Source organism: Anas acuta, chromosome 19 (genome assembly GCF_963932015.1).
Source record: "Anas acuta chromosome 19, bAnaAcu1.1, whole genome shotgun sequence".
Taxonomy (NCBI): domain Eukaryota; kingdom Metazoa; phylum Chordata; class Aves; order Anseriformes; family Anatidae; genus Anas; species Anas acuta.
Genome location: NC_088997.1, coordinates 5,312,783 through 5,327,688, shown reverse-complemented (window position 1 = coordinate 5,327,688; position 14,906 = coordinate 5,312,783). Strand labels below are relative to the sequence as shown.

General features: G+C 56.4%; 2 protein-coding genes across 2 annotated transcripts; one reads left to right on the top strand and one right to left on the bottom strand.

Moving 5' to 3' along the window:
• The first annotated feature begins 148 nt into the window (after positions 1-148).
• On the top strand, positions 149-6,815 carry SARM1 (sterile alpha and TIR motif containing 1). Its single transcript, XM_068656322.1, has 9 exons — positions 149-1,009; positions 2,892-3,510; positions 3,659-3,871; positions 4,177-4,268; positions 4,727-4,962; positions 5,068-5,161; positions 5,544-5,733; positions 5,815-5,936; positions 6,417-6,815. Exons 1-9 carry the CDS (start codon positions 558-560, stop codon positions 6,544-6,546), a joined length of 2,148 nt encoding a protein of 715 aa, XP_068512423.1. The 5' UTR covers positions 149-557; the 3' UTR covers positions 6,547-6,815.
• A 3,183-nt stretch (positions 6,816-9,998) lies between these two features.
• Positions 9,999-14,463, bottom strand: SLC46A1 (solute carrier family 46 member 1). Its single transcript, XM_068656326.1, has 5 exons — positions 14,048-14,463; positions 13,112-13,964; positions 12,618-12,701; positions 11,529-11,685; positions 9,999-10,967 (listed from the first exon to the last, which is right to left on the bottom strand). The coding sequence occupies exons 1-5, from the start codon at positions 14,363-14,365 to the stop codon at positions 10,892-10,894; spliced, it is 1,488 nt and encodes a 495-aa protein (XP_068512427.1). The 5' UTR covers positions 14,366-14,463; the 3' UTR covers positions 9,999-10,891.
• Between the last annotated feature and the right edge of the window lie 443 nt (positions 14,464-14,906).

Here is a 14,906-nt window from a genome sequence, read left to right as displayed (position 1 = left end):
AATGCAAATCCCGAGCCCACCCAGAAGAGCTGCTCTGAATTTCCGCCATGGCCAGGGGAACTGCTCGGCCCACCACAATGATGCAAAATAAACCCAAGCCACAGAGCCAAGAGGGCCACAGCCACGCCGTGACCACGGCCACCGCCGTGCCATCGCCCTGCGCCCCCTTCCCCGGCTCTGGGTACGGAGAATCCCGGGGAGATCGGCCACAAGGGCAACAGGGGGGTCCCTGGGGGTGATGGGGGGACAGCAGGAGCTGCGAGAGGAGGGCTAGGGGTCTGGCAGAGCATCTGCAGCGAGGAGGGGGCTGCTGCGGAGGAGCCCCTCCTTGGAGAGGCGGCGCCTGGCGCGGGTGACATCAGCTGCTGGGGAGCTGGGATGCTGAGCCTGGCCCTGGCGAGGCGGCTGTGCCATCGCCTCCAGCTCCATCTTCCCCCTCCAGCCCCACCCCACACAGCTCAGGGGGTGTCCCCTCCAAAAAAAAAAACACAACAGGAGCCATTGTCTGTTCCTGGCGGGCCCGGTGGGCGCTGAGGATGCTGCGCTAGGGGCTGCGGATGGTGCTCACCCTGCTCGTCTCCGTCTACAAACTCTGCCGCCTCTTCGCCATGTCGGGCGTGGAGAGGTTGGAGGTGCCCGAGTGCGTGAGCCAGGCGGGGTGCTGGGCTGCTGGCAGCTCCGGGGAGCGCCGTGAGGTTTCTCCCGGGGTGAACACGGACGTACGGGCCGCCCTGGAGCGCATCCTGCCCGCCCTGCAGCGCTCCATCGCCTGCGCCAAGCAGGCGGCCGGCCCCGGCGAGCTGAGGCAGGCCATCGGCGAGGTTTTCCAGCTGGTGGAGGAGGCCTGGGGGATGCCCACCCTGGGGAGGGACGTGGCCAAAGTGCTGTGCGACGTGATCCGCCTGGAGGGAGGCCTGGACCTGCTGCTCAACCTGCTCTACACGGCGGAGCTGGAGACCAAGTGCCAGGCGGGGAAGCTGCTGGAGCAGATCCTGGTGGCAGAAAACAGGTGAGTCTGCAAAAAACCTTCCCTGCCTCACGCAGCAGGGATTTCTTCCACCCGTGCCCCTCACATTTCCCTGCTCCGGGCGCTCCCAGCTCACCAAACCCCTCTGCAGCCCCCCACTTGCATGTGGGGTTCCTGGGCAATGCCCTGACCCGCGGCTGGAGGAGCAGGAGCAGCCCCAGCACAGAGGATGCTGGTGAGGAGCGGGGTGTCCTCATGAGCCACCCCCAGCCTAGGGCCACCCAGGTGTCCCCAAAAAGCTTTCTGTGGGTGAGCTGGGGCAGGTTGGCTGGCCCAGAGCATCTGATACAGAGGGTGAGAGGCGCAACAACCCCTTAGCCTTAACCACAGAGGATGGAGCTGGTGCCCAGAGACTTTCTGCTGCTGACGGGGTGGAGTGGAGGCCGTAAGGAGGGGGCTGTTTGGTGGCCCTGGGAGCCCCCAGCCCGTGGCTCCTAGATCAGAGGCTGGAGATGCACTCACTGCGCCCCGGGACAGGTGAGGGCACGCAGCTGGCTCTGCCAGAGCATCGGCACGGATCGGAGTGTGTGCGCACACGTGTGTGCACGAGGCATGCACAACCATGCACACGGGGCACCCAGCACACCTGAGCGCACAGCCACCACCTGAACAGCCCCAGGGTTCCTCTCCATCCCTGTGGGCGCTGCTCATCCCTTTGCCCCAAACCCCAAATCAGCAGACAGCTCCTGAGGCTCCATTTTTGGGGCCGGGCAGCCAGTTTTGGCACAGTGCGCCCGAGCCCGGCCTGCCCCAAACCAGCACATTGGGAGCACGCTGAGGAAGCCTGGCCAGAGCTCACGGTCCTGCCCCAGCCTCAGGCACAACGCACGGTGCTGTCGGGTCGTGGACTCGCAGCCTGGCCCCCGGTGAGTGCCGTGGCAGGAAAAAGGAGCAGCGGCTAAATTGGGCAAGTCCATTAGGGTGGAATTAATCCCAGGAAACCGCTGGCACGGGCTGAGCGCAGCACTTATCTTCCTGGCAGGAGACAGCACTGCTGGAGAGGCCATCTCTGCCCTGTGAGCAGTTTGTAGCCCCCAGCCCCTCACTGCTCACCTTGGGGGCTGTGGCTGCCACCTGCCCCCTGGCTGAGCTGGGAGCCAGCTGCAGGATGCAGGATTTTTTTTTTTTTTTCCAGAGCTCTCCACAGCGTTTGCTGCCAAATCTGCCCCAAGGTCAGCCCCAGCCACGTGGGCTTCCCAGAAACGCCCGTCCTGCCTGCCAGCGTGGGGAGGCTGCGGTGCCCTCGGCCCCAGCATCGCTGGGGGGCAAACACGTCACTGCCATCAAGGGTTTGGGCTCTGTGGGAACAGCACCGGGGAACTGTGCTTGCAAATGGAGCAGAGCCACTAAAATCATTTGTGTCTAAGGCCAGGAGAGCGTTGTTCCTCACACAGGGCAGCCAAGTGCTCGATGTTTCCCCCTTCTCCAGCCCACACCTTTTGGGCACGGCCACATCCAGGCACCTTGTTCTGGTCCCCATGCAGGACAGCACAGGGCTGTGCGTGGCCGTGTCCCAGCAGGTGACAGAGCAGCCAGAGGGGAGCGCTGGCTGGGGGCAAACAGGTTTTCAGCCCAGAGCACGAAGCAGCTCACAGGAGAGCTGGCTGAACAGATCTGCCTGGCCTTAGCCCACCCCGCACTGCTGGTTCCTACACGTGTCTCACCCGGAGCTGGAGAGATGGGCACTGTGATCACCTCCTCCAAGGCCCGTCACATCTCGCTGTGCCACAGCCTGGTGGCACATCTGGCAGCTGAGACCCACAGGGAGACACCTGGCTGCCGTGGGGCACTCACCACCAAGGCTTTGGGGGGGTCCGTGCGGTCCCACCTGCCCCTCACCCACCTGCACCTCTCCTTCCCGCAGGGATCGGATCGCTCGGATCGGTCTGGGGGTGATCCTGAATTTAGCCAAGGAGCGAGACATCCCCCCGCTGGCGCAGAGCGTCTCCGGCATCCTGGAGCACATGTTCAAGCACACGGAGGAGACCTGCTCCCAGCTCATCTCCGACGGGGGCCTGGATGCCATCCTCTACTGGTGCCGCTGGACGGACCCCGTCGTGCTGCGCCACTGCGCCATGGCCTTGGCCAACTGCGCCATGCACGGCGGGCAGGCCAACCAGCGCCTGATGATCGAGAAGAGGACGGCCGAGTGGCTTTTCCCGCTGGTGTTCTCCCGGGACGACGAGCTGATCCGCCTGCACGCCTGCCTGGCCATCACGGTGCTGGCCACCAACAAGGAGATCGAGAAGGAGGTGGAGCGCTCGGGGACGCTGGCGCTCGTGGAGCCCTTCATCGCCTCGCTGGACCCGGAGCGCTTCGCCTGCCGCATGCTGGGCAGCAGCGACAGCAGCCAGGGCAGGACGGCCGAGGACCTGCAGCGCCTGGTCCCTTTGCTGGACAGCTCGAGGCTGGAGGCGCAGTGCATCGCTGCCTTCTACCTGTGCGCCGAGGCTGCCATCAAAACCAGGCAGAAGCAAACCAAGGTAAAAGGGGAGGTCGGCCCCGGGGAAGGAGGAGGTGCCAAAAGGGAAAGGCGCTGCCACTCCATCCCGATGTGGTTTGTGCCCCCCCGAGCTCACCCAGCACGGGGTTGGGGAAGCAAAGTGATGCTCCTTCCCTCTGTGTCCCCAGATTTTCAGCGAGATCGGGGCCACGCAGAGCCTGAAGCGGGTGGTGTGCTACTCCACCAGCAGCACCACCTCCTCCCTGGCCAAAAAGGTGCTGCGCATGATAGGGGAGGAGGTTCCTCGGCGCATCCTGCCCACGGTGCCCAACTGGAAGCCCTGCGAGGTGCAGACGTGGCTGCAGCAGATCGGATTCAACAAATACTGCCAGAGCTTCCTGGTAGGGCTGCGTGATGGGGCGGGGGCACCAGCGGGGGCCCTTCTGCCCCATCCCGCAGCAGAGGTGCAAAAATCTCACCCCAGAGGTTTCCCATGCACACATCAGCACTGGGTGACCCTGCCGTCCTCTCCCACCTCCCCCTGCATGCACCGAGCAGGGGCTGCTGTCCCAGAGAGAAAATTTAGCCCAAATATTCGGGGACAGGGCTCTTGTGGGTGCCAGGCCTCCATCAGTCCCACGGGCCTGAGCGTGGTGCCAGCCAGACCCCACAGGTCTGGGTCTCCAGCCTGGATCTCTCTCGGCAGGACCACCAGGTGGACGGGGACATTCTCCTGAGGCTGACGGAGGAGGAGCTGCAGGAGGACCTGGGGATGGGCTCCAGCATCACCCGCAAGAGGTAAGAGCACTAGCAGGGCACGCTGGCAGAGCCAGGGCGAAGGTGTGCGCCTTCCTTTTCTTGCAAGGACAAGAAGAGGGATTCCCCAAATGGGAAACCCGGGCTGCCAGGGCTTTTCCAGAGCAGGATGCGACCCAGAGGATGCGCATGCAGGTGTGGGGTGCGGAGAGGCCAGCGATAGCATAGAAACTGAGGCAGGATGCTGCAGGTTACCCAGAAGGGGGTAAACTTACAGATCTCCTCATCCTTTAGCCAAGCTCCTCGTGCCTCTGCGCCCTGAGGACCAGCACAACCAGAGCCACGCAAACTTTTGTCCCCATTTTGTTCATTCTGCACCACGGCACGTTGGCGCACACCCTCTGACGCAGCTAAAGACGTGCTACCAAACATCTCTCTGTCTTTCCTGGTCCAGCAGGGGAAGGGGGCCTCCCCCATGCTTCTCCTTTCCCCTCTGCCAGGTTTTTCCGGGAGCTGACGGAGCTGAAAACCTTCGCCAACTACTCCACCTGCGACCGCAGCAACCTGGCCGACTGGCTGGGCGGCATCGACCCCCGGTTTCGGCAGTACACCTACAACCTGCTGACCTGCGGCATCAACCGCAGCTTCCTGCACCGCGTGACGGAGCAGCAGCTGCAGGACGACTGCCACATCGCCACCGGCTTCCACCGTGTCCGCATCCTCTCCGCCGCCAGGGGTGCGGGTGCCGCCGCCGGCTGCGCGGGGACGAGCGCTGGGGGGTTGTTTGGGATGAGTGGTGGGGCGTTTTTGTAATTTTTGCTCGCTGTTCCTTGTGCTTTAGAAATGCTTCACTCCCCTATAACGCTGCAAACTGCGTCGGATGGCACTGATGTGTTTATCAGCTACCGGAGGAGCACCGGCTCGCAGCTGGCCAGGTGGGTGCTGCGGGCAGCGTCACGGCGCTGGGACAAAAACATGAAGGGGTGGGGGGAGGCTGTTAAAATCTGCTGTGCAGGTGGGGACTAAAGCACCGAAACTACACGGTGATCCTGCAAATTCCCAGTCCCATCGCTGCCATCCTGTGCCACTGCCTCACCCTCTTCTTGCACTGTGCCGGTGGAGCCGCAGGAGGTGGCAGCAGGGTGTTGGTGGCCTGCTCCTTATCTTCCCCACGAGCCCAGCCGCCTGTAAGCGGGCTGGGCTGGCAGCTGGCACCTCAAGGACCGTGCCCTCTGCTGCTCCTCGGTCTCACAACGTCTTGGCCGACGTGGTGGGACAGCACACGAAGCCCGGGCGCCGTCTCCTCTCGCCCCCCAGCCTGCTGAAGGTCCACCTGCAGCTGCACGGCTTCAGCGTCTTCATCGATGTGGAGAAGCTGGAGGCAGGGAAGTTCGAGGACAAGCTGATCCAGAGCGTCCTGAGCGCCCGTAACTTCGTGCTGGTCCTCTCGCCCAACGCGCTGGATAAGTGCATGGCGGACCCCGAGTGCAAGGACTGGGTGCACAAGGTGGGAGACGCCAACGGGTGGGGGGCCCGGTGGCGGTGGGGTGGCGCAGGCCCTAACCCCGAGCACTCGGTGTTCCTGCAGGAGATTGTGACGGCCCTGAACTCTGGCAAGAACATTGTACCCGTTACAGACCATTTTGAGTGGCCTGACCCAGAAACCCTCCCCAAGGACATGAGGGCCGTCCTGAAATTTAATGGCATCAAGTAAGTGGGAGGAACCGGGCCCCGCGGGGCTGATTCCTCCACACGAGGAGAGGACGGCTTGCATAAGCAGTAGCAAAGAGCACAAGGAAACTGGGGAGATGAGGGAGGTAGAAGAGGCCAAAGGGGAGCTGAGTCACTTCAGATACTCCGGGGCATGAGGGAGCAAAGGTCCCCACCGTGGTTCTGCTCTGGATCGCGGAGCTGCCACCCCATTGCCAAATGGAGGACGCCCGTCCTCAGCCCCCCGGTCCTCCAGGCAGGATCTTCCCGAGCTGCCCGCAGCCCTCCTGCCCTGCGTTCCCCAAAGGGAAGGGGTTTTGCTGTGGCACCCGGTGTTTCTGCATTCCCCGAGGGGAAAAGGGGTGCTCCCGGGGAGCTGGGGTGCAGGGAGGGGGACGGCCGCCTGGCTGACATGCGCTGAGCTGGCTCGTGGCATCTCACACAAAAAAAAGTTAACTTTGGGTTTCCTCTCAAACGCAGATGGTCCCACGAGTACCAGGAGGCCACGATCGACAAAATCATCCGCTTTCTCCAGGGCCGCTCCTCCCGGGATTCCTCGGCGGGGTCGGAGAACGGCCTGGACTGTTTGCCTGCTCCCGGGCAGACCTAGGAGCAGCACGGCTGCCTCAGCCCCCCCGCAGACTTATCCAGGTGACCCCTATTTACGTGGGGCCGAGTTTCTCCCTCTAGATTTTCCCCCATCCTAGTACCTTCCCTACCCTCTCTCTCCCTCAGGACCTGACACCTCTTGGCTTGAGACCAGGCCGTGGCTCAGGCAGCCATGGGGCGTTAGCCCCCCTCCACCCTCCAAATGCAAGCCCTTGGGGCTGAAAGGCCAGCGCTCCCTCGTAGGGTGCCCGGTGAGCCTCCAGGGCAGCCCCTGGGGTGGATGAGCCGTTTTTCAGGCCATCCCTTGGGGCAGCAGGACCTGCAGGCTGAGCCTCCCGCAGTGCAGGGGGTGCAGGAGGGACCAGGACAGTGCAGCCCCCCTGCAGAAGGCTGCAGCTCCCCCCAGAGATGAAGCCAAAGAGGAGGCAGTTTCCAAGGAGCAAAAGTTGTGGGGTTTTCCAGGGGTTCGCTGCAGGAGGACACCATGGCCTCTGCTGGGTGCTGCAGGAACATCGGTGTGGGTGGGAAAGAGCAAATAAAAGCTAAGCCCCAACAAAATCCCTGTGTTTGGGAAAGATAACACGCACAGGCCTTCCAAACTGCTCGGCAGAAGCTTTCTCTTCCCCAGCAATATCCCTTTATCACCCGAGCTTGCTCCCTCCTCGAGGCCTTTCTCCTCCTAATGCTGCAAAACCACTTTGTGCTCTTAGCTCTGGTGGCAGAGGTTTGGCTTTAGGTCACAGGAAGTTTCCAAACGGTCTTTACCAAAAAAAAAGTGCTTTAAAACCACCACCTTTCCCTCCGTCCGGTGTCTCAGCTTTACCACTTTTATCAGGTGTATTTATTTATCTGTAAGGCACAGGAGGCTGGATTGCGACTCTGCAAAACGTATATCCAGGCAGATACGGACGATGCTAACTGCTGCACTGTACTTGTGGGGATGTTTTCCACTGGCTGCATTTTATTCTGTTGTTGGTGCTCCACAGCAGATCTCCTCTACGGTCTGTTCCTTCGAGCAGGGGCTGGCACATCCCTTTGTGGCCTAGCACTTACCCCGACAGCCCTGGCTAAGCTCCTCCGGCTCAGGGACATCCCCACGCTGCTGGATGCAATACCAAATAGCACTTGTTTCCTTTCACCAGCCTCTTCCCAACGCCCACCAGATCTTTTTTGTAGCTACTCACCTTGAAATATCAGGTAAGAGCCGAGGTTGACGCAAAGGGCAGGTGGAGGCTGCTAGGTGTGAGCACAGGCTGAGAGCACCCCGACACGCCTCTGAATTCTGCCCTCCTGGCCTTGTCCTGCTTCTCACACCTGCTCGGAGGGCGATTAGGCTTTCAACAACATGGCATTTTGCAATTAGGACCAGACACCACAACTCCTACCTGCGTTCTGTTTTGGTGCAGAGCACGGTTACTAATGCAAAAGACTTCCTCACTCAGGACACACTCGAGCAAGCCATGCCCAGGGAGCACCAGCCTGCCCAGCACTCTGGGGATCAGGCTGATGCAGCAGGAAATTCCTCAGCCTGTCCCTGCTCAGGCTAACCCACCCTTTCCAGGAGGCAATGAGGAGGCACAGCTATGTTCCAGCCCACAAGCACTCACCTTGGCTCTCCGTGAAGCCTTGCTACCTGCCTTAGCTGGCATGACACATAACTGCACATAAACACAACTCCTTTTGGCTTGGATTTATGAGCATATCGTAAGAAGAAAAGTAAGTTAAATTCTGGTGCTTAATCAGAGCTTTATGGATAGCTCTTATCAGCTCACAGATAATGGCGTCTTGGCTCTCCAGTGAAAGGTTAATAGCTAGGTCTGCCCAGCCCTCATCAGAAATAGCATCACCTAATCTTCAGATTAAATACAAGGAAGGCAGCAGATGAGCCCAAAGGTGAATCTGCCAGAGGCTAAAAGCAACTTGTGAGCTGCTTCAGGGAAAAATCCTGAGTAATTTATTGAAGGTCAAGGCCTCTGTGGCCATTAAAGGAGTCCCACACAAACAGTCCAAAGGATTTTTCTCTCTAAAATAACACACAGTAAGATTCTTGTGTCTTGTTTCCCAGGAGCTCTCTAGCATTTAACCTCCTCACCCTCCACTCAATAGACAAGATTTAGTTGTCCTCTACAGCTTTGGTGTCTTACCTGCACTGAGATCACAGCCCATGCCCCAGCTGCCCAGACTGTAACTCATCCTGTTTCCCTGTTAGGCGATTATCTTCACCCTGATGAACTCACTGCTCTTGACAAAACACCCCATGCCCGTCCACTTCCAGTCAAAGCAGACATCCCCAAGGAGATCATAGAACATCCGAGTTGGAAGGGACCCAGTACGATCATCAAGTCCAACTCCTAAAATAAATGCTTCTGTTCTCACCCTTCCTTATCCCTTTGCCATGCCATGTCAGAAAGTATTTAAAGTTGTTCTATTGGACATTATTAATAAATTTGGTTTATACTCTAAATCCCAACCTCGTTTATGTTTGTGTCATATGCTTCTTTCCCCGCAGCCTTCTCACACTTGCTCTCTTGTTGTCACACTCTCATCCGCTGGCAGGGCAGGGCTTGCTGACAGCGGAATTTTCCAGGCACCATTCTCTGTGGGGTTCACACTTCAAGTTCATCTTGCATGGGCTGATGTAGCTCACTGCGACCCCAGGGACTCTCCCTACCTGCTGTCCACACTCACAATGCATGGATCATGTACTTGCTTGTAGTTCTTGGAGGAGAGCCTAAAAAAACTTCGATTTTTCTGATAGAGCTTAATAGTTCCTATTGAATTTTGCCTTTGCAAGCACCCTGACACAAACAGCAAAGTAGAGTGAGTACACAAGTTTCACTTCACTGCGCAACATTTAGCGGCTGTTAATACTGGAGGATGAGGAATCTGTTGGTGGAGAAAAAACTTGCCTCACAACCAACTCAGCTACAAACATCTAACGCAACACTCACAGCATGCCCTGATCCTGGGGGAGGATAATTCTGGGCTTAGCCCATGAATCAGACAAGTAACTCCTGCCTACGTCCACCAGCACAGCTACACAGACCAAGAGGCATAACAAAACAGGTCTCAGAGTCCTCCTACTCCTCAGCCTCCTGCTTCCTTACTCCCGAGTTCTGCTCTTACCAGAAACTCCTAACAAACAAGGAACAACGTTGTATATAAACATTTCACGTTTACTGCGTGTTTAAGGACAGGTTATATGCCATGCACTACTGAAAGCTTTACTCTGGTGTTCAGGAAAAGCAAGTTATGGTTGCTCGCAAGTCCCAAAACTGCATTCTTCCTGACCCAGGTCCCTCACATGCTCATTCTTCACACAGCAGACAACTTCCTGCTGTGGCTTCTTTGCTACAAATTCCTCAGTAAAAGGAGAAGTATGAAAATAATGGAGAGAAGCATGGAGCAAAACAAGGGCAAATCTCATTAAGAGCTGCACAAAAAAAGCTATCCTTTTAGGAGCCACGAAAGAGAATGGAGGTTTTATTCATTCTGGAAGTAACGTGTCTGCTAAGCAATTTCACAGTAAGAACATTATTGCATATATCTGAACACTGTGTGCAATGCAGTGTACACAGAACTGCTGGTTTATGGCAGTTTGAAGAAAATAGGATTGAAACAATACCGCTAATTCTTTGAAAAGAACAATTACCAATACTGTGAACACAGGGGGTTTGCTTGCTGGCATCAACATATCCTGAGAAGTGCAGCAGGAGTGACTTACTGACACATAATTGTGTCCAAAACAAAACAAAACAAAACAAATTCATTTCCAAACACACTGGCCCTCTCCCCTTAACAGCTCACCCCAACAGCACTGACCTGCAATATTCAGGAGACTCATATTCTCAGCACACCAGTTGGAGCACAGACCCTCCTCCCCAGCACAGCACTGCTGGGCTACCTCCGCTTCAGTCCCGCACAGCAGGCTTTGGTCTGCTACTCACTGAAATACTCAGAGGAGAAAGTTTGGCAATTAAACCAGAATTCAGTCTTCTCTCACCACTAAAAGCATAGCACATTATCTATCCCCCCACCTCACGAAACAAACCAAACCACTAACTGGCCTTGTAAATGGCCAACAGCTTTTACTCTTGATCGGGTTTTGCGTCCTTTGGGTTTTCTCTGGCAGATGAGTCAACACAACAGCAAAGAGGAGTTCACATCTGTAAATCAAGTTCCTCCTAGCAGTCAGAGCCATGATTTCCAACTATTTGGCATTTAAAAATCAGTAAGGACAACCAAGGCGTCATTCCCACACTAATCTGTTCTTCAAGGCAAGAACAAAGAGCAGTCTTCAGATGGACGCTGCCAAGCTGGCCAATTCCTTGTTGCTAAGTTGCTGCTCAGCCATCTGCAGGGGACAGGGAAGTATCTGTGAAGTGACTGTACTCAGGGTTTGAGTCCCAGATTTCTATCCACCTAAGAAAGAAAGAAAGAAAGAACAGTTAGAGCCTCTGAAAGCACACTGGGACTTTGCTGAATGAAGTCACTTTTAAAGTTTCAAGGGAACAGAACAAAATGATCCTGCCAGGAGCTGCTGCACTTCTACCACAACTCCCAGCACATTCTCTCTCCCAGGACTAAACCAGGGGATTCATTTTCTATCGTGGCACAACTTTTGCTTTAATTCGTAGAGTAACAACAGGAAGAGAGACTCCTAAGAGAGCTCCATCTCTTCCATAGGGGACTTGCAAATTCAACTCGAGACTTTGGATTCCATTCTGAGGGTGGAGTAAGACTTTGAAGCTGTTTGGGCATAGGCAGCCACAGCACTCAGGCTTCACTAGTTCATCGCTAGGATTCAGCTGCCAGAAGAAATGGGCCCACATCTCTGCTTACTGGGGCGCTAAACAGCCTCCCGTAAGCATAACTGAAAATACACCTTAAAAAATGTGAGCCCCTATCCTATGTCTAAACTGCATTTTTTGTATTACGCTTCACAGGTCCTACAGCAAAGTTTAGAAATCTGAAGTTAATTACCCAACAATAGCTGCTGGAATAAGAAGAATTATAGCCCCAAAGAGAAAGGGGAATCCCCTCATGAAGTGCAAGCTCAAAGGGTAGAGGGAGTTGAACACTCCTGTGGCCACAAGTGAACACAGCCCTTCCACACAGGCAACAGACGCGAAGAGAGCACCTGCAAAAGATAAAACGAGGTTAACGGTGAGAGGGCCCTGCCTGAAGATCACCAACTGAAAGATCTGTACCATGTCAACTCTTTCAGTGCAAACTGTGAACCTTTCTAAGGGTTTGCACTTCTGGTGTTTGTGTTGTCAAGCACGATGAGGCAAGAGCTAGGAGCAGAGACTGGGCATACTGTACTGGCCCAGCAGGCCAAACATGTTGCACTCAGCTTCTCTGTAGGAAATACCAACTCACTGACCTCCAGAACTGGTATCACAGGAGCTGACCAGGGACATTATCTATCAGCTGGATTATAAAACTTTTAGAAATGGCTATCTAAATCTGTTTACTGCCAGGCACATCTTATCACTTGTTAAACATTAAGTGCAGAAGAAGACTGTATTTTATAGGCTTAGCATCATAAAGCTGGTATCAGCTGTGTGCCACCTTCATTCTTGTATAAGAAATGGGAATTCAGCAAAGTCACCTTCAGGTCTGTCCCATCTCACATCCCTCCTCCCCTCTCTGCCTGAAGAAGTATTTCTATGCAGTCTGTAACAGCAAGTGTAAGCTCTTCAAATGAATTACTGGGGAAAAAAAAGCAAATACGCTCCTCCTAGAGGTTATCCACGATCTTTCACCATGGTCAATGATACAACCCTCTAACAACACTGCATTTCTTCCCACCGTTACTGATCTACAGAGAAGAGTCATGGCCAGGGAAATCGCTAGTTTCCACGTGTTATACAATCCATTTTAACTCTTGCTTCTCATAGTCGTCTTAGAAACAAACAGATGAATGACCAGGGCCTCAGGGTGAATGCACAGGCACAGGAGTCCAAAGGAGCTAGGGAAGTCCTAACCTCCCAAAGCAGCTTGGTTTCAATGTTCCATGACGACAAGTGTTTCAGGACCTGGCTTAAGACTACTAGCTAAACTCCTTACCCTGTTCTGTCTCACCAACCAGCTTGGAGAGTTTGGATCTGATGACTGGAGTAGATGCCATGGAAAGGAACAGAATTCCATAACCTGTAAGAAAAATACAGCATATTAGGGAAAGCTCTATCTGATAAAGTTGTATCGACTTAAAATAAAATCTCCAGTCGGTCCCAGAAACCTGAAGCTCTGGGTGTTGTCTCCCTGCTACCTTCCAGTTCCATTCACCCTCCTGCATTGCACCATGCACTTTCATCTGTGCCTGCAGTGCAGTACAGCTACCTGGAAACCTGTTATTCTAGGGACTAAATGGTTGCAGTTTCAATTTCAGTGTTTGGCCAGCCTTGTTGTTAGCAAGTCGTTGTTTTGTTGGTATGTTGGCTGAAATGGAGGCAGCAGTTCCTACAGCAGCTTGAACTCCCAGAAGCACACTGTGCTCCTGCATCTACTGCTATCTCTAAGAAAAGACCCCAAGATACACGGACTTAAGAATCTGGCATCACCTGTAAACATCAGCGGTGTTGTAGTAGCAAGGGAAATCACAACCAGTCCAGAAATATTGGAAATCAATCCTATCTCTGCCACCCAGGTGTCTTCAAGGCACAGCTGCAGCAGCCGCAGCCCTCCCAGGCTGCTCAGGAAAGCCAGGTAACTGGCAGCTGAGCCGTACCCGATGAGATCAGAGGCCCAGCAGAGAGGGGCGCCAAGTTCGTACAACACAAAGAGGTCCTTGGTTCCAAAATGGACAGTGACAAGAAGAAAGAAAGCCAGGGAGTAGAGGGCGAGCTTCCTCCTGGAGCTGCGGTGCTCCGGGGCCGTATACAGCCTGTAGACAGCCTTGTAGTGGCTGAGCGTCAGCAGCTTGGCCGGCTTCTGCTGCTTCACCGACTCCTGGAGACAGAAAGCAGCATAGAGAGCGGCAGCGAGGCTGGTGGCGAGCACGAGCCAGAAGGGGTTGATGTAGCCCTGTGCTTTGCGCCACTGGCCGCCGCCGATGCTGGCCAGCATGCCCGCCACGCCGAGGCAAGCCTCGAGGATGGCGACGCGAAACGTGCGCGCACGTCGGTCGCTGGTGTCGGCCACATAGGCGAAGCAGCTGGCCAGGATCAGGTTGTAGTCGCCCAGGAGGCCGCTGAGGAGGCGTCCGAGGAGAAAGTAGGCGACGTGCAGCTGCAGGTACATGACCAGGAGGTAGATGGCCGCTTGCACGGCCATGCCCACCGCCGGCAGGACGAGCGCCGGCCGCCGACCCACGCTGTCGCTCCATGGCCCGAAGAGCGTCACGGAGAAGAGCCCCACGAAGAAGCCGCCGAGGTTGATGTAGAGATTCCAGCGGGAAACCAACGCTTCCACCTCCTGCAACACAAACACAACCCCTGAGGGCCGGGGCTGGGTGGGGAGCACTGGCAGCACCCCCAAGCCCTTGGTGGGGCTCCCACCTGCCGCAGCGGGTCGGGGCTGCCACTGTCGTTGCCGCAGCCCGCGGGGCTGCTGCCGTTGGGGCCGCTGTAGCCGTGCTCGGCTCCCAGGCGGTCCCAGAGGTACTGGGTGGCCAGCGGGACCTGCAGGCCGAGGGACAGCGTGGCGAGGAACAGCAGCGGCTCGACGGAGGGGCGGCAGCGCCGGGCGGGCGGCGAAGGTGGCGGCTGCGGGGCGGCCATGACGGGAGCCTGAGGCGGAGCGGCCATGGCGGCGGCGGGCGGAGCAGCGGCACCGTCCGGCCCCGGTGCTGCTCCTGGCCCCGATCCCGGCCCCATTCCCGGTCCCTGTCCCGTTCCCGGCCCCCGCTCCGGTCCCAGTCCCGGTCCCCGTCCCGGCTCCGCCCCGCGGCCGCCCACAGCCCCGGGGCCGGCCCCGTGAGGGGCTCCGGGCTCGGTGAGGCCCAGCACGGGCTGTGGGGCTCGGGGCTGTGTCCCCCCCCTCAGCAGGCAGCTCTCCAGCCCGGTTGGGTGACCGAATGATAAATAAAGGCATTTCAACGTAAAGCCTGGTTTTGTTCCTATGCACGGCTAGCGGTGCATAATCGATCGTACTAGCATGCAGCACATTAAAAAAATACTTATTTTCCTAAAGGACAAAATGCCTTACAAAGTGTAACACACAAGAGGCTTTGGCAGTGCTGTTAGGTTTGTCAGGGGTTTGGTCTGCCTCACAGAGCAGAGCTGTAAGCAGAGGCTAAGTCGTTTGTTAAATCCCAAAACAACAATACAGAGAATTGGATTAAACACTTCACACAAACTGGAGTGGTTCCAAATTAATGTAAACTGGCATCACTCCTTCCACACCACACCACTGTTA

Bases quoted from the DNA above. Each gene is read 5' to 3' on its own strand.
- SLC46A1 (XM_068656326.1), bottom strand. From the start codon at position 14,365: ATGGGGCCGGGATCGGGGCCAGGAGCAGCACCGGGGCCGGACGGTGCC. The intron at 12,702-13,111 runs GTGATGCCAGAT...TTTTTCTTACAG, and splicing joins AACACCGCTGATGTTTACAG to GTTATGGAATTCTGTTCCTT. The intron at 11,686-12,617 runs GTAAGGAGTTTA...TATCTTTTGCAG, and splicing joins GGTTGGTGAGACAGAACAGG to GTGCTCTCTTCGCGTCTGTT.
- SARM1 (XM_068656322.1), top strand. From the start codon at position 558: ATGGTGCTCACCCTGCTCGTCTCCGTCTACAAACTCTGCCGCCTCTTC. The intron at 4,963-5,067 runs GTGCGGGTGCCG...CTTGTGCTTTAG, and splicing joins CATCCTCTCCGCCGCCAGGG to AAATGCTTCACTCCCCTATA. The intron at 5,734-5,814 runs GTGGGAGACGCC...GTGTTCCTGCAG, and splicing joins GCAAGGACTGGGTGCACAAG to GAGATTGTGACGGCCCTGAA.